Genomic DNA, 17,205 nt, shown 5'->3' on the forward strand with positions numbered 1-17,205 from the left:
TAAGGCGTTTATTTTATCAAGTATGGCTAGGCATTCTGTAAGCAAGAGGGTTCTTTGAGTTCATGGAGAGTCACGTTGCTGGAAATGGAACTTGGCAGCAGGAACAACGTTGAAACCCCTGTTTGAGTGATCTGGCTGGTGGCAGGATGCTGGAGATGGCAGGTGGAAAACCTCCCCACCCAGTTCTACAGGCCCTTGGCTGCCAAGTCAGAATGCCTGAGATGTCCGGCTAATTCCCAGGAATGTCCCACTTCGTTCCAACCTCCCTCCCATCCTTCCGCCAGGACTTTTGTGAAGGAAGTGCCTGCCCCTTACCCTGACAATTTCACCCCTGCTCTGCCTGCCACGTGGACCGAGGTCTGAGGCCTGCCCCACCACACCAGTCTACGTGCCCCAGTGGTTCAGATCAGGAGCCTTGCATTCAGCAGGACTTGGGGTTCAAACCCCATCTGTGTCTCTTAATTCTGGGTGACTTTGTATAAGTGACAGTCCTGCCACCCACACCTCCCATCTGAAGGTAGTCTCAATAAGCAGTTGAGAAGAAAAAAGCACACCAAAATCACTGAAGCAGTCCCCCATGGGTGGTGCTGCGGTCCTTTCCTACTTCTTGATACAAAGGGCAGTGAAAAGCCCTGAGCTTGCATCTTGGCTCACCTGAAATGGATGAGTTCCTGAAGCACATGTCCTGGATCAAAGGGATGGGATTGGTAGTTTCCGTAGCCAGTGTTCAACTGCCACTGGTTTATACTGCTACCAACAGGCGTGCCCATTAAGCCCCCAGCCACAGGTAAGCAGATTCTTACGTTTGCCAATCTTAGAAGCAGTTTCACCTGAGTTTTAATCTGGTCTTGCCTGCATTGAGTTCAGGCACCGTGTCAAACCTACACAAGTTGCTTGTATTTCAGGACCTCGCTGGTGGTCCAGTGGTTAAGGCTCTGGACTCCCAATGCAGAGACACAAGTTGGATCCCTTGTTCAGGATCTTGCATTACATAGGACATGGCCTAAATTTTTTTAATTGAAAATAAAAAAGATGTTCTCATTTCCTTTGCCTCGAGCATTTTGTGCGTGCTTAGTCTCTCAGTCGTGTCCAACTCTTTGCAACCCCATGGACTGTATAGCCCACCAGCCTCATCTGTCCATGGGATTCTCCAGGCAAGAATACTGGAGTAGGTTGTCATTTCCTTCTCCAGGGGATCCTCCCAACCCAGGGATTGAGACCCGAGTCTCCTCCATTGCAGGTGAATTTTTTTCCATCTGAGCCACCAGGGAAGCGTCTAAGAGGCTCTTAACTGCTCGGTACCAGCCACCCGGCTACACACTAAATATGTCTTCTGTCTGTCCTCAGGACCTCATGTGGGAGGGACTCTGTTAGCCCCATTTCAAGGCTAAGGATGGAGGCTTGCTTCCCCAGGGTGATGGAGAAGGGCTGAGAGATTACTGGAACCAGGGCGGGGCTTAACCTCCCCTCCTGCTTTGATGCCCTCCAACCCCAGGTAGGGCTGGGGTCCCAGGGGACTCAGGTTGGCCTTCCAGAGACAGGAGTCCCTGCAGGGTGAGTTTCTTGCCCCTGGTGTCCCAGCTCTTGGCAGTCCCCAGGCCTCTCCCTTTTCCTGTTTTGATACTGCCTGGGCCAGACCCGGAGGCAGGACATGATGTCTTAATCCTCCAGGCAGGAGCCATGATGGATTCCCCGTCAGTTCACCCACCTCTTCCCTGCATGCACATCCGCTCTACCTGGTGCACAATGTGGGGGCTACTGGGCCCCAGCACCCTGCCCGAGAGGGGAGGGCCCGCACTGGGAGACCCGTGGGGCCCCCCAACCCTCCCTCCAGACAGCAGGTGGGGTGGGGACCCCGAGTTGCCCTCCCTGAGCTCGGCCCTGGCTGCCGACACAGCACTCGTAAATCAGGGGGTGGAGGGGGTGTTGGAAATGGGTCTGCGGAATGTCTGGATGGGATGCGTGTATGAGGGGGTGTGCGCCCTTAACTCTTGGAAGGATGGGGTGTGGAGCAGAGGAGCGGGGCTGCCTGGGCCTGAGGTGTGCGACGTTGGAACCATCGCCAACGAGCAGCGGCCGGAAGTGATGAGGTTAACTCCCCAGCTCGGGCAGAGGGGGATAAATTGAGGGTGCCGGGCATCCGCATCCTCAGGACCTGCCCGTCGCCATGGCCACAGGAAGAGTCTTGCGAGGCTCTCTCCTTCTCCTGATCCTCCACTTGGACCTTGGTGGGAGCCAGGGGGCCTGGGAGGCTCTGGTGGCGGAGAGAGAGCTCTCATCCGAGCCAGCGGTGGACAGAGAGACCCAGAGGCCACAGTTGGGTAAGGACTCCTGGAACCCTGCGTGCTCCCCAACTCCTTTCTGCCCAGACTCTGCCTGCTGTCAGCTGCCCCTTGTCCCCACAGGGGCCCGCCTGCCCCGAGCCCTGACCAGCCCGTGCCAGCTGTGGAGCCTGTCCCTGCCCGTGGCCGAGCTGGGCCTGGGCTACACGTCGGAGGAGACGGTCATCTTCCGCTACTGCGCCGGCAGTTGTTCCCGCGGAGCCCGCACCCAACACGGCCTGACGCTGGCCCGACTGCGGGGCCAGGGCCGAGCCCATGGAGGACCCTGCTGCCGGCCTACCCGCTACGCTGATGTGACCTTTCTCGATGACCGCCACCGCTGGCAGCGGCTGCCCCAGCTCTCAGCGGCGGCCTGTGGCTGTGGTGGCTAAGGATGGCCAGCCCGGGGCCCTGCAGCCACTGGAGGAGCTCAGCTGACTTATTTACTGGAGGCCCAGAGGCCGAGGCGAAGAGAGGGGAAGGTGGGCTGGGGCCACCAGCAAGGGGCTCAATAAAGGAAACTGCTCCTCTAGCCTTGTGACTGTGTGTTCAGCTGGGAATGCTCCTGGGGGGGGGGAGGGGGGGGAGGCAGGTGTGGTCTTGGGCTTCCCAAGCAGATCCTGGCCTTCCTGCAAACAGCTGGCAACAGGAGGCCAGCTTGTCCATTCTCCAGCATTATTCACAACTTTATTCACAAACACGGTGTCCTGAACAGCTTGGGGTAATGGTCCAGGAGCTCAGCAGGCTGGGGGCGGCTGCCCAGGCTCCCCCGGCCCCATCCCTTCAGGGAGGGAGCGGCAAATCACCGAGATGCGTCGGCCCCGGGGAATCCGACGCTCCCCAAAAAAGGACTCTTCATCCCGAAGGATCTCGTGGGAGAAGTCATAACGAGCCGAGCCCCTGCAGGAGAAAACAGAGGATGTGGCTGGTGAGGGCGGCCCTAGTTCCAGGCAGACCAGCCCTAGGGGTAGAGTCTGCCGTCAGGGCTGAACGACAGAAGGTGTTCCAAACGTTGAGTGGGTGTCTTGTGAGTTACTGGTGCAGTGCGGGCTCCTTGGCTGCCAATACCTAAGGATGTAGAGGGAGCCCGGCTCCAGCAAGAGTTCCAGCCACTCCCCCCGCTCCTGGGTGTGCACCAGTCGCATGACGCTAGGAGACAACAGGGACAGGCCGGCAATGGTGGATCCGCAGAACTGGAAGAGGGGACATGGCAGAGGGTGGGTTTTGGCCTGGCCAGCTCGCCCCCAGCTGGGAGCTCCAAGCTACTGCTCTCTGCCCACCTTGACGCTGTCCACGTGTGGCTTGATGTAGCCCTGAGGTTCTAGGTCCAGCACGTGCACTGAGGAGAGGAGGGTCTGGCCAGGTCCAAAGGCAGCTGCCTGCACACGCCGCAGGATGGCCCGGCTTGCCTCTGACCAGCGCGACTTCTCTGTCTCTCGGAAGCCGTGGATGGCCTGCCCAGAGCGCTCAGGTCAAGCCTGGAAGCTTCCAGGGGTGGGGAACAGGGAAACTGAGGCATTGCCCAGCGCTGGGGAGGGATTGGGGGGGGAGGGTGGTGGAAGTGCAAAGGAAAGGCCTGGTTTTTCCAGCATGACACTTGACCCCACCCTCAACTCTCAACTTTGATCCTATCTACCCCACGATGTTTTCTCAAATCCCAACCCCTGCCAGATCTGGGTCTAGCCTTAGTCCTTTCTACCCACCATCAGGGTCCAGTTCAGTCCCACATTGCGTCTCTAACGTTGGCCTGGTTCCAATATTCACAACTTGATTCACCGTGTCCCCTGTCTCCCCCCCTCAACCCGTGACCCTCCCTCATCTCGCTCCACACCCGTTTCCACCCCTAACTTGGGTCCTGTCCCCCAAACACCCTTCGGTTCAGCCTCGTTATGGCCCCGCCCACATCTCCAAAGCGCTCTTCCAGCCCCCAAGACCCGAAGCATCAAGATCGCGCCCCCATCCCCAGGCCCCGCCCCAGATGTAGCCCCGCCCACCCAGCGCTCCACCCCGCCCGGCCTCTAACGTCCCAAGCCACGCCCCTGTGGCTCCGCCCCCAGCGCCGCCAGCCTCACCGCATCCCAGTGGTCGTATTCGTATCTGCGGCGGCGCAGCTCGGGTTCCAGCTCGCGGCTCAGTGTCTCCTCCTCGGCTGCGCTCAGGAAGCCGGGCCGCACCACGGCCGCGTCTTGTAAGCGGCTCAGCACGGCTGCGCCCGAGCCCCGCACCCAGCCCTGCTGGGAGACCGTTCGCAGTACCACCTGCCCACCTCCGGCCATAGCCCCGGAGCCGGGTCTTGGCAGAGGGTGGGGTCAGGGCCACGCCCCCTCCCCAAGGTCATTGGCTGTGACTGCACTGAATCCCTCCAGCAATTGGCCTTCCTCAGAGTCCCGCCTCTCGCTCAAGGTTACTGGTTGTTATTCGGCTCGTCCTCTCAAGCTATTGGCTCTTCCCAGAATCTGCTTCCTCTCCGGCGCTATTGGGCCCTTTCGACCACAGAGACTCAGACTACTAGTTGTGCCTCAGGTCCGTCTTCCAGAGGGCGGGGCGGAGCGGTGGTGTCAAAGGCTAGGTCGGCCCGGGGGTCAGAGGTCAAGGGTGAGAGAAGGATTGGGCCAAGGCCATGAAGTTAAGGTTAGAGTCCAGTCAGGCTGAGCTATAGGAGTTAGGGGAGTGACATTAAGGCTGTGGTTATGGGGTGGGACCAGGTTTGTGGACTTACGGGTTTCAGTCAAAGGTCAAGGCGAGGCGCCTCCCATCCCGAACCCCACCCCCCGCCCCCCCATCCTCATACAAACAGGCTGGCTTCCAGTTTAAAACAGTATATAAACTGTGTTGGCCTTCCCTCATAGCTCAGTTGGTAAATCATCTGTCTGCAATGCAGGAGGCTCGGGTTCAATTCCTGGGTCGGGATGATCCCCTGGAGAAGGAAATGGCAACCCACTCCAGCATTCTTGCCTGGAGAATCCCATGGACAGAAGAGCCTGACAGGTCCATGGGATCGCAAGAGTCGGACACAACTTGGCGACTAAACCACCACAACCACCATAAACTGTTTATGTACTTTGTTTGTTTGTTTAAAAACAGTATATAAACAAAAATTCCTCTTCCTTTAAAGGCAGAATTGGAATGTCACCATTTTTCAGCCCTTATTGGGCTGAAAATTCTAGACAAGGACTATCATCTGCTCCAATGTCATGGAAACAAGGACAACTGGTTTTAAAATGTCTCCCGCTAGAAGGCACCCTCACTCCAAGGTCATTGCCGGAAAAGCGGAACCTGAATGGATCAGACTTGTCTAGATTCAGACGCCAGGTACCGGAAGTACCAAGGACAGAATCGCATCCTCAAAATTCAGAGGGAAAGTCCGTAAGACACACGACCCTGTTTCTCCAACAAGTTAAGTTCAAGAAAAGAGGAGAAAAAGAGGGAGAGAGACATTAGGAGATTAAACGGGAAAACCGCAATAGCAAGACACTTACAGATTTATCAACCAGTGGCAATGCCTGCACCTTATTTGGATCCTGATTGGAAAGATTAAAAAAAAAAAAAAAAAAAAAAGTTGTGATCACCAGGGAAATTTGGACGCGGTTGAATATTCGACCACAGTAAGCATTATTTTTTTCTGGTTGAAAATGATGTTGTGGTTGTCTTTTTTAAAGATTCCTTGTCCTTTATTAACCTTTTTTGAAAGTTCTTTAAATTATGTAGCACTTTACAGTTTTTAAAAGTTTCACATGCATGATTTCATAGACTCTCATAATACCTTTTTTAAAAAAATCCCCTAAAGCTATATTGCCCCTCCTCCTTCCCTCTCCCCACTGGTAACCACTGGTTTGTTCTGTGTCTGTGAGTCTGTTTTTTTGTTTTATTGACTAGTTTATTTTTTAGATTCTACATAATAGTGATAGGATAGAGAATGTCTGTCTGACTTAACTCACTTAGCATAATACCCTCCAAGTCCATACATGTTGCTGCAAATGGCATTATTTCATTCTTTAATATGGCTAATATTCCATTGTATATATGTACTGTATCTTCTTTATCCATTCATCTGTTGTTGGACACTTAGATTGCTTCTTTATCTTGGCAGTTGTAAATAATGCTATGAACATTGGCATGCATGTTATCTTTTCTAAATAGTGTCTCTTTTTTTTTTTTGGATCTATACCAAAAGGAGTGGAATTACAGGGTCATGTGGTTATTCTTAGTATTTTTGAGAAATAAAATTACTTATCCTTTTAGAAATACATACTGAAATATTACAGATGAAATGAAAAGCTGGGATTTGCTTCAAAGTACTACAAAGCCATGGTAGAGGCTCTGTAGAAGCAGGGGAGGGATGAGTCATAATCAGCTATGAATTGGTGTGGTGGGTACATGAGACTTCATTATTCTGGTTTCTCTACTTTTTTCTCCTAAATTTAAACAAAATTACTGCAGGTGATTTTTTTTTTTTGGTAGCACCGGGTCTTCACTGCTGTGTGGGCTTTTCTCTAGCTGTGGAGAGCAGGGCTCTAGGGCATGTGGGCTCTCTAGTTTTGGTGCACAGGCTTCTCATTGTGGTGGTGTCTCTTGTGGAGCACGGGTTCTAGGGCATGTGGCTGGGCTTCAGTAGTTGTGGCGCACAGGCTTACTTACTCTGACTTACTTTTAACCTGTGTCCCTTGCATTGGCAGGCCATTCTTAACCAATGGACCACAAGGGTCTTCTCCACTTCCGTATATATTTTAAATTGTGCACAATGAAAAAGTTCAACCAAATGTAACTGATGAATGAAGCCAAATTAAAAAGTCCTCTATATTTAAAAAAAAAAAAATTGTTCTTTGCTCTGACAGCAAAATTCCTTGAAACACTTGTCCAGCTCCCAGTATTTTCCAGCCCCTTCTCTCTGGGTCCACTCCAACCTGGCTTTTGGCCCCCTAGTACTAAAAGTGGTCTTATTGAAGGCCGCTAGTGATTTCTGCAGGGCCAAGTGCCATAGCCAGTTCTCAGCCTGACTGCTAACTCATGGACACACTGAAGTCCCCTACATTTCTATTCTCAACCCTGGGTGGGGGGTGGGGGCGGAAGGGGAGAGGCATGATAGACCAGATATCCGAAATCAACTCTTGATCCTGACCCCTGCTCCTCCCCCCAGCTCTCCTGGAAACATCTTATCTTTCTGGCTGCTTTGGGCCAACACCTAGGAGTTTTGGGAGATTTCGTTCTCTCTCAAATCTCACATCCTACCTGTAAGCCCTGCCTTTAAAACCTGGCTGGAAACCGACTTCTCTCACCACGTGGCTGGGGCCAGGTCACCCTCCTTCTGGGTGGTTCCAAGTCTCCTCACTCCAGGTTTCTGTGCTTGCCGCCCTCCACCCACCACTCTGTGGTTCCTTTTTCTTTTTTGGCTGTGCTGGGTCTTTGTCATGGTGCAGGCTCAGGAGTTCCAGCCCTCGGACTTAGTTGCACTATGTGGGATCTTAGTTCCCCGACTAGGGATCGAACCCAGACCCCCTGCACTGGGAGTGCAGTCTTAGCTACTGGACCACCAGGGAAGTCCCCTGTTCCTTTTCTTGAAACCCTCCATGGGGCATCTCCCTCCTATCTCAGACCTGCTGCTGTTTAATCACTGTCGTGTCTGACTTTTTGCGACCCCATAGACTGTAGCCTGCCAGGCTCCTCTGTCCATGGGATTGTCCAGGCAAGAATACTGGAGTGCATTGCCATTTCCTCTTCCAGGGGATCTTTCCAACCCAGGGACTGAATCTTGGCAGGTGGATTCTTTACCACTGAGCCATCTGGAAAGCCCTACCAGACCTTTTGTGATCTATACTCCTCTTCTTCCTGCTCTTATCTCTACTTTTCCCCTCACTCCCTCCCTCCCTCCAGCCACCCCAGCTCCCTCATGGTTCGCCTCATGTGCCAGGCATAGTCCTGCCACAAGACCTTTGCACTTGCCATGCCTTCTGCCAGGACTGCTGTGTCCCAAGATAGCAATCTGGCTCCCCCCACCCTCACCTCCTTCAGGTCTTTGATCTAATGTCGCCTTCTCAGCAAGGCCTCTGCAGGCTACCTCATCTAACTCTTGTCACACCCAACACCGCATACCTCTTAACCTGATTAAAAAAAACAAAACAAAAACAATGGTCTACTTTCCCAAGAATGTAAGTTTCTTCAGGATGAGGACTTCTGTGTCTTCTTCACAATAAGCTGTGGCCTCTGGAGTGTCACGTAGGCTCTTAGCTCTGCTCAAGATGAAGGTCAAAGTGAAGGCACACGTGAGCCAGGGTAGACGCCAGAGGGAAGGCGCCAGAGCCGGGAGCAAAGGCTACAAAGGTTTAATTTAAAATCACAGTGTCTCAGCTGGGCTACCCACCCACAGGGGCACGCCCAAATCCACAGTTCCTCAAGGGGCCCCTCCAGGGTCAGTGTGGAGGGGCTCGCAGGCCGGGCGCCTCTGCTCTCCCTGGGAGGGCGAGAGGGAGGCCAGTTCTCAGGTGCTGGCTGGGGCGGGTTCTGCCGCTGTTGGCTCCCCTGGCTCCTTCTGTACCAGCTCCGGCTCGTCCTCCCCATCCTGTGGGGGGTGGACCAGAACCTTGTCCAAGATGCCGAACTCCTGGGCCTCCATGGGGCTCATGTAGCGGTCCCTCTCCATGGCCGACTCTGCAGGGGGCGTACAGGCAGGATGCGGGTGAAGAATGGACACCCAAGGGCCACATTCCAGTCCTCAATCAGCCCAAGTCCACCCTGTGTGACCTTGGCCTCCCCATCCCTGTGCCTTGAGTTTCCCCACCAGTAAAATACCTGTTTCTTTCTTTTTTTAGCTTGTTGATGTGTAAATACACATCTAGGAAAGGGCACAGATTGTGGGAGTTGGTGATTTTGTGGTGATTTTCTGTGGGTACAGTGTGGTGATTTTCAGACTGAACCCACCCACGCGGCCAGCACTCAGATCAGACCCTCCAAACCCTGCTGGGGACACATCCAGTTGCTAAGTGCCGCCTCCCTGGCCCCTAACAGTGGCCTAATGGCATAGAGGTTATGCCAGTTTTTTGCTCTTTAAATGCACAGTCACAGGGACTTCCCTGGTGGTCAAGTGGTTAAGGCTCCACACTATCAACACAGGGGTCCTGGGTTCCATCTCTTGTCAGGGAACTAGGTCTTATGTGCTGTAGCTAAGACCTGGTGCAGCCAAATTAAGAAAAAAAAAAAAAGGCCTCTGTACTTCCACTGCCAGGGACATGGGCTGGACCCTTGGTTGGGGATTTTGCATGCTGAGCAATGTGGTAAAAAAAAAAAAATTTAAAGTTAATTAATTAAAAAAGTAAATAAACATATAACCAGAGTGTTTACTCCTTTTGCCACTCAGCACTGTTTTGGAGATTTATCTAGGCTGTGGCCCAGTCCTTGTGGCTGTGTGGCGTCCTGCCTCGTGAATATACCACCGCTGGCCACTCATTCTGCTGTCAGGCACTTGGGTCTTTCTCCATTTAGGACTGTAGGAACAGGACTACATTCCCGTCTGCATCTTCGGACAGAAGCACTTGATTCCCTTGGTTATACACTGAGCAGAGGAACCAGGTGTCTTTCTGGGTGTTCACCCTCAGAGCCCTAACAGCTTCCCCAAGAGGTTGTAGTTATCACTGTTGCCTGCAGTGGATAACCGTTCCAGTGGCTCCACGCTCCCCTCAGCACTCGGTGGTATCAGTATTTTCTATTTGAGCTGCTCCAGTGGATTGAAATGGAGTAGGAAATGGCAACCCACTCCAGTATTCTTGCCTGAAGAATCCCATGGACAGAGGAGCCTGGAGGGCTATAGTCCGTGGAGTCTCAAAGAATTGGATCCAACTGAGCACACACACCACAGTGGACTGAAATGGTGTCTCATCAGGGCCTTGATCTGCCTTTCCCGAATAACTGATGATGGCATTATCATTTTTTCTTTTTTATTGGCCACACCACATGCAGCATGTGGGATCTTGGTTCCCCAACCAGGGGTGGAACCTGTGCCCCTTGCAGTGGAAATGCAGAGTCCTAAGCACTGGACCTCCAGGGAAGTCCCACTGTTGACACATCATTATTAAACATCGTCACTAAAGGTGATGAGAACCTTGGCTTCTGTTTCTTGGCCATTTGGGATCTTCTTTGTGGGAGACCCTGTTCAAAACCTTTGGACCTCTTTCAGTCAAGTTTTTGAGTCTTTTAATTTTTAAATTATTATCATTATTTTTTCTTGGCCATACTGTGCGGCATGTGGGATCTTAATTCTCTGACCAGAGATCAGACCTGCATCCCCTACAGTGGAAGTGCGGAGTCTTAACCACTAGACCACCAGGGAAGTCCCTCGGTCTCTAAGAAAAGTGCTCAGAACAGGGGTTCTCAACTGGGGGTGGGGTAGGGTGGGGATTCTGATCCCCAGGGGACACTGGGCGATGGCTGGAGACTGTTCTGGCCATCACCCTTGGAGGTGCTGCTGGCAGCTGGTGGGCAGCGCCCGGGGATGTGCCACACATCCTGCAGGGCCCTGGAGGGCCCCCACCACAGGACGATCCAGCCTGGTGTCAGCTGCACCAGGTCCAGAGGCCTGACCAGTATGCCTGTGTTGGTTCCAATAAAAGAGCAGCTGAGGGCCCTGTAGGGGGCGCTCACCGATCACCTGCAGGCTCTGTTTGGTGTGCTTGGCATAGATGCTGTAGAGCTGCTTCTTGAGCTTCATGATCTCCTCCGCCTGGATGGCGATGTCTGTGGCTTGGCCCTGGGGGGCCATCCCAAGACGGGGAAGGTTGGGATCAGGGTCTGCCACTTGCAGGGAGAGGGACTCGGGAGACCGCCCTGGGCTTCTGGCTGCCAGCATTCAGGCGGGTGGGACAGGCCTCTGTGAATGCCTCTGTAGCCTGTTTCATCCTCACCACCTCCAGGAAGTCTCTCTGAATTAACTCTATGTTCTTATTTCTGGCAGCTGGTGCCTCCCTGACCAGGAGGGAGGGAGCTAATTTCCTAGAGACATCAGAAAGCTGCCCAGAACACACTTTTCACATGCAAAGCCGCCAGTCCAAGCCCACACCCCCGCCACCTCCTCTGCAGAGCTCTCACACCCTGGGTCACCATCCTCCTGCCCCATCACCCCAGGGTACCAGACAACTAGGGACAATCCCTACACCCTAGAGCCCACTGACACTATTCACGCTAGCCCATCCTAACCTCACATGTTCTTCCCAGCAGAAACCTTGAAGAAGGCTCCTGCCTACATTCTCCTCTTGACCAACCCTGGTGCCTATCTGTGTGGTCCCCAAGGCCTGGCACACTCCCTCCTCTTGGGATCTGTGAGTCACAAACTGTCTTTTTAATGGCAACCCTCTCCTGATCAGTTGGCCTCACCATATCTGCATACCAACAAAACCTACATTTTAAACCCACCCCGTCATGTGACTCCTGCCTGTCTGGCTGGTTCACCTGTCTAGACCCCCATCCCCACCCCCAAAGCAGCTCTCAGGGCACACTCACCCTGGCACCCCCAGAGGGCTGGTGGATCATGATGCGGGAGTTGGGGAGTGAGTGGCGCATGCCTGGGGTGCCAGCAGCCAGAAGCAGGGAGCCCATGCTGGCTGCCTGGCCCACACACCACGTGCAAATGGGGTTCAGGATGTATTGCATCGTGTCGTAGATGGCCAGGCCCGAGGTCACCACGCCACCTGCGGATGGGGCACAGAGTTAGGGGCTGTGCTAGCTACCTCCCACCATCCTTTCCCCTAAGGCCCTGGAGAGGGCTGGGGTCTCAAACAGAAATACTCCAGGGGTAGGAAGGTGACACAGGGCAGGTGGGGGCAACAAACAAGGGCTGGCTCCAAAGTGAGCTGACAGTTGCCACATTTGCATGTGGACCCAGTGAAGGATGAGATTGGCCACATTCTCAAGCATTGGGAGAATGTAATAACTACAACTGGAGACCCTGGAGCCAGTCTGCCTGGGTATGACCCCTGGCTGGGCAGGTCATCACATGTGACCTTGGGCAAGTTATCCAACCTCTTGAAGACACGGTACCTCCTTGTAGGTTGGAGATAACTAAACACTACCCATCATGTGAGGCTGCATGAAGAAAATGAGTTAAATGCTTATAAAGTGCTTTTATAAAAGTGCCTGGCACAGTAAACGATCAATTAAGATTGGCTATTCAGGGAATTCCCCATGTGTCCAGTGGTTAGGGCTTTCCCACAGGAGGAACAACTCGACCAAAATAAAATAAATTGGCTGTTGGCTATTCTACCTTTTTTGGGGGATAGGGTGGAATCTACCAGTTTAAAAAATTTTGACAACCGAGTTAGATTGGTAAAACATTACCTATGGGATCAGAGGCAGGTTCAGGTGCCTCTTTAAAAAAGCAAGGGAAGAGGCAGCTTTTGGAGGTTTCCAGACCCTCTGGAGATTCCGAAGGAAGCTCTGCCCCCTTTCTTGCTCCAGAGACAGAACCTCCCTGATTAGGGGTCTCAGTCCCTGGAGTCACCTGGTGTGTCCCCAGAAGTGCCCCTGGCACCTGGGGAAGGCCCTGCTCACCGGGGCTGTTGATATACATGTGGATGGGCTTCTTGTTGCTTTCCGACTGCAGGAACAGCAGCTGCGCGATGACCAGGCTGGCGACACTGTCATCGATCTGCAAGTGAGGAGGGCAGGGGTGTCCCCAGATGGGGGTGAAAGCTAAGGGCAGCAGTTATGGGGTGGCTGGGGTTGAGTCAGGGCACCAGAATGGTGGTCAGGGCCCAAGTAAGACAGATCAGGAAGCGTTCAGGACCAGGAGTGGATGTGGTGGGGGTGATCCGGAACCAGGGGGTTGGGGACACAGGAAGGGGGGACTCAGGCAACAGGAAGGAAAGGGGTGAGGAGGTTGGGGAGAGGGACAGGAGCACAGAATGGGGAGGAGGATCATTGGTGAGGAGGGAGTCAGAAATTAGGGAGGGAGACGCAGAAGATTTAAAGGAGTAGAAGGGGGACTACAGGGCAGGAGGGAGCATCAGGGGGCTTATGTGCCCAAGAAGCAGGGAGTGTCAGACTGGGACAAAAGCGTCAGCCTAGGGAGGAAAGTCATGGGGGAGAAGTCAGAGGATCAAGGAGGTTTGCGGAGATCTGGGCAGACGAAGGGGAGGATCGCGGCGCGAGGCACTCACAGGGCCCATGACGCACACAATACGCTCCCGAAGCAGCCGCGAGTAGATGTCATAGGCGCGCTCGCCGCGACCCTGGGGAAGATAGACGCGGGTGAGGGTCACACGCCCTCCGTGCCCCAAGCCGTTGCACCCCCGGGCCGTGTCCCCACCCGGCCACTGTACCGTCTGTTCCACCACGATGGGAATGAGCGGAAGAGCCCGGGCCGCCGTCACGTGCAGGCTCCGCTGCGGGGCCAGGCGATTCTCGGGCGTTCGCTGCGGGGGAAAGCGGGCGGCGAGGCGAGGCCCCAGCGCTGGGCACAAGCCGACCGCCACCCGGCCCCCCCTAAGCGGTATTTTGGCCCACATCGCGCCGCACGTCCCTCTCGGCTTCCATACAATGCCGGAACTACAACTCTCAGCGTGCTTTGCGCCCACGGCGATACCTCACGAGACCGCCCACTTCCGGGGAGCATGGGGCACGTTTCGGGGCGGGGCGATGGAGGGGCGGAGCCAGAGAAGTGGTGTCAGAGTGGAACCCGAGAGCTTCCAAGATACCTATTTGAATCTTCTTCCTGAAGAATCTTCATAGTTTTCTGCTCTTCATTGTTAATTTAAAAAAATCAGCTCTGTGCGCCCACTGGGCCTGGGCTTCAAAGATCATCCAGCCTGGTGGGGCCGACCCCCGAGACCTTCCCATCCGTCTATGGTTATGTATGGGGTAGTGGGAAGGCCCCAAGATGTGCAAGCCCAAGGGTGGAAGTTGCGGACTTCCAACCGAGAGGTCGGTCTGGAAAGGCTTCCTAGGAGGAGCAGGTGTTGGAGCTGGGCTTTGAAGGATGTATAGGAGTTTGTTAGGTAGGGAAAGGCATTCCTGGCAAAGGGAGGACAATGGACAAAGGTGTGTGTGGCGGGGGGGCGGGGGTGAAGGAAGGCTCCTGGTAACGTTTGGAACCTCTTTTTGCCTCTAGATCGTCTCAGGGTGGACTCTGTTTCATCTTTCAGTTCAAATGTCACCTGGGAGTTGTTCCTTCTTGTGTCTCCAGAGCCTAGAACCGTTGCCTGGTGCACAGTAGGTGCTCATTAAGTACGCTTTGAACCCAGAGATGAAGTGGTAAAGGAGGTAGCTTTAACGGCTTAGGGCTTTGAATTCAACTATACTTCAATAAAAAATAAAAACAAAAATTCTTCATTTAATGTAACTTTTAGGGGTAAATTAACATATTTCAAAACTTAAAAAAAAGGAAGAAGAGCTGAAGGCTTTGAAGGCAGCTTACCCGTATGCCAAGCCTGGTTTAGCCACTGACATGCTGTGCGATCTTCAGGTGCATTGCTTAACTCCTCTGAGCCTGAAGTTTCTTGTTTGGAAGATGGTGATGATCAAACCGGTTTTACAGGGACGGATTCCTGCTGCTGAGGCAGCAGAGTGGCATTCTCTGTGTTTAAATCTTGGCTCCACTGTCATGGTCCATGGGCGGGTTGGAAAGGAATTTTCAGACATGAAGCAGAATAAGAAGAGAATAAAGTTTATTAGAGTGGGAGACACTGTTAGAACAGTGGGCGAGCTCAAGGGAGAACCAACGTTGAATAGGGGTGCTTAGTCCACTTTTATACCCGGGGTACAAGGAGTGGGATAGGAGTCTTGAGGGTCATTTGCTGATTGGATGAAGCACGTATACTGGGTGGGGGAAGAGTAAGGCAAATACCTTCTCCTTGTGTGGGGTAGGAGGGGAGACAGGAGAGCCTGAAATCTGTTAATAGTTACAACATGGGGGAGAGAAGGATGATAAGGGTCTGGTTTTTCCATTCCTGCATTCCAAGACCCTCCTTGGTTTTATCATTTCTTTAGTCCTTGGGTCACCACACCCGTTACTCAACTAGTTTGTGTGTCCCTGAGCCTTAATTTCCTCTCTATAGAATGGACATAATAGTAAAAAACTACATCCTGAGATCATTGTCAGGTCCTCAGAATTGGACCTGGAATGTAGCAAGTACTCAATTTGTATTAGCTATTGATGTGTATTTGGTGGGAGAGATTTCTCTCTCTCTCTCGCTCGCTCGCTCTCTCTCTATATATACATATTTACTATTTATATATTATATATTATTATATATATTTTTATTTTATTTATTTTTAATTGGAGAGTAGTTGCTTTACAATATTGTGTTGGTTTCTGCCATATATCAACATGAATCAGCCATAGGTATACATATGTTCCCTCCCTCTTGAACCTTCCTTCCACCCCTTCCCACCCCTCTAGTTTGTCACAGAGTACCAGATTTGAGCTCCTTGTGTCATACAGCGCATTTCCACTGGCTAGCTAATTTCACATATGGTAATTGACGTGTATTACTTGTTGTGTTAGATCTGCAACCACGGGCGTCCAAGAAGCCCTCCCAAATGAGGGTCCATTTGGCATGGCTTTTGATGCATAGGTGGGAGTTCACATGCAGACTATTCCTAATTGCTGGACTCTAAACTCGAAGCCAGGTGTCCTAGATAAGTGTAGCTTTGTGCCTGGTCTGATGAGGAAATAGAGAAGGACACAGACACTTTTCACCTTATGGAATCAGGGGCAGGAAAGAGGAAAGAATGTGGAAACGGAAGAGTATAGAGGAGACCTTGGAGGCACCTGGGCTTCCCTGGTGGCTCAGCTGGTAAAGAATCCACCTGGAATGCGGGAAACCTGGGTTTGATCCCTGGGTTGGGAAGATCCCCTGGAGAAGGGAATGGCTACCGATTCCAGCATTCTGGTCTGGAGAATTCCTTGGGCTGCATAGTCCATGGGGTCGCAAAGAGTCTTTGACTCACTTGCTGCAGGCATCCTGTTGCTGGGAGTGGTGTTCCTACCGCAGGGACTGAAGGAGTGGGGGAGCAGCACTGGCCCATCCAGTCTCTGCTGTGAGTCAGGTGGGTGACCCTGCCCAGCCGGCTTCCCTGAGGCTGGGGCTCCCACCCTGCCTCTGGGGAGAAGGGCTGTCCCATCAGTGGCCCCTAGGCCCGCAGTGCCCCACTCGAGCACTGCCCCACCCTTCTGCCCTCACTGCCTGTGTTATGCCTACTCTGTCTAGGCACGGTTCAACTATTTTTCACCTCCTGCATCCTTGTCACCACCCTCAATAACACCCTGGTCAGTGTTGCAGCTTCTCCCCTGCTCTGGACTCCTTGCAGTTATTTCATTCAGCAGCCTGAGTGATCCTTGTAAAGGCTTTTTTTTTGGCTGGGAGAGGGCAGCCACTGGACCTCATGGCTTGTGGGATCTTAGTTCCCTGACCAGGGATTGAATCTGGGCAAATCCTAAGCACTAGACTATCAAGATACTCCCTAGAAGCTAAACCATATCCCTCCCTTACCTAAAATCCTCCCCTTGGCTTCCCATCACCCCAGCTGACCTCTACCCTCCTCTCCTTCCACCCTTTCTTCTCCACTTGGCTTCAGGGGCCAAGCTGGCCTGCTTTCTGCTCCCCAGACATGCCAAGTGCCTTCCAGCCACTTGGCCTCTGCTTGTGTCCTCTGCCTGAATCTTGCTCAACACAAAAATCTCTGTTCAAACACCACCTCCTTAGGACTTCCCTGGTAATCCAGTGGCTAAGACTCTGCTCCCAAAGAAGAGGGCCCGGGTTTAATCCCTGGTCAGGGACCTAGATCCCACATCCTGCAACTAAGTTTTCATGCAGCAACTAAAGATTCCATATGCCACAACCAAGCCCTGGAACAGCCAAACAAATAAGTATTAAAAAAAACAAAACAAAAAAACCATTAC

The 17,205-nt window shown here is 52.9% G+C and overlaps 3 protein-coding genes across 3 annotated transcripts; 1 reads left to right on the forward strand and 2 right to left on the reverse strand.

The window, feature by feature from the left end:
* The first annotated feature begins 1,835 nt into the window (after nt 1–1,835).
* PSPN (persephin) lies at nt 1,836–2,832 on the forward strand. Its single transcript, XM_042250086.2, has one exon. It carries the CDS (start codon nt 2,168–2,170, stop codon nt 2,711–2,713), a length of 546 nt encoding a protein of 181 aa, XP_042106020.1. The 5' UTR covers nt 1,836–2,167; the 3' UTR covers nt 2,714–2,832.
* Nucleotides 2,833–2,979: 147 nt separating this feature from the next.
* ALKBH7 (alkB homolog 7) lies at nt 2,980–4,609 on the reverse strand. Its single transcript, XM_015095865.4, has 4 exons — nt 4,394–4,609; nt 3,602–3,775; nt 3,390–3,514; nt 2,980–3,221 (listed from the first exon to the last, which is right to left on the reverse strand). The coding sequence occupies exons 1-4, from the start codon at nt 4,595–4,597 to the stop codon at nt 3,059–3,061; spliced, it is 666 nt and encodes a 221-aa protein (XP_014951351.2). The 5' UTR covers nt 4,598–4,609; the 3' UTR covers nt 2,980–3,058.
* Nucleotides 4,610–8,625: 4,016 nt separating this feature from the next.
* Nucleotides 8,626–13,852, reverse strand: CLPP (caseinolytic mitochondrial matrix peptidase proteolytic subunit). The gene is made up of 6 exons (XM_004008576.5): nt 13,625–13,852; nt 13,463–13,534; nt 12,855–12,951; nt 11,808–11,995; nt 10,953–11,058; nt 8,626–8,966 (listed from the first exon to the last, which is right to left on the reverse strand). The coding sequence occupies exons 1-6, from the start codon at nt 13,808–13,810 to the stop codon at nt 8,797–8,799; spliced, it is 819 nt and encodes a 272-aa protein (XP_004008625.1). The 5' UTR covers nt 13,811–13,852; the 3' UTR covers nt 8,626–8,796.
* Between the last annotated feature and the right edge of the window lie 3,353 nt (nt 13,853–17,205).

The sequence above is a fragment of the Ovis aries genome, chromosome 5, assembly GCF_016772045.2.
Source record: "Ovis aries strain OAR_USU_Benz2616 breed Rambouillet chromosome 5, ARS-UI_Ramb_v3.0, whole genome shotgun sequence".
Lineage (NCBI taxonomy): Eukaryota > Metazoa > Chordata > Mammalia > Artiodactyla > Bovidae > Ovis > Ovis aries.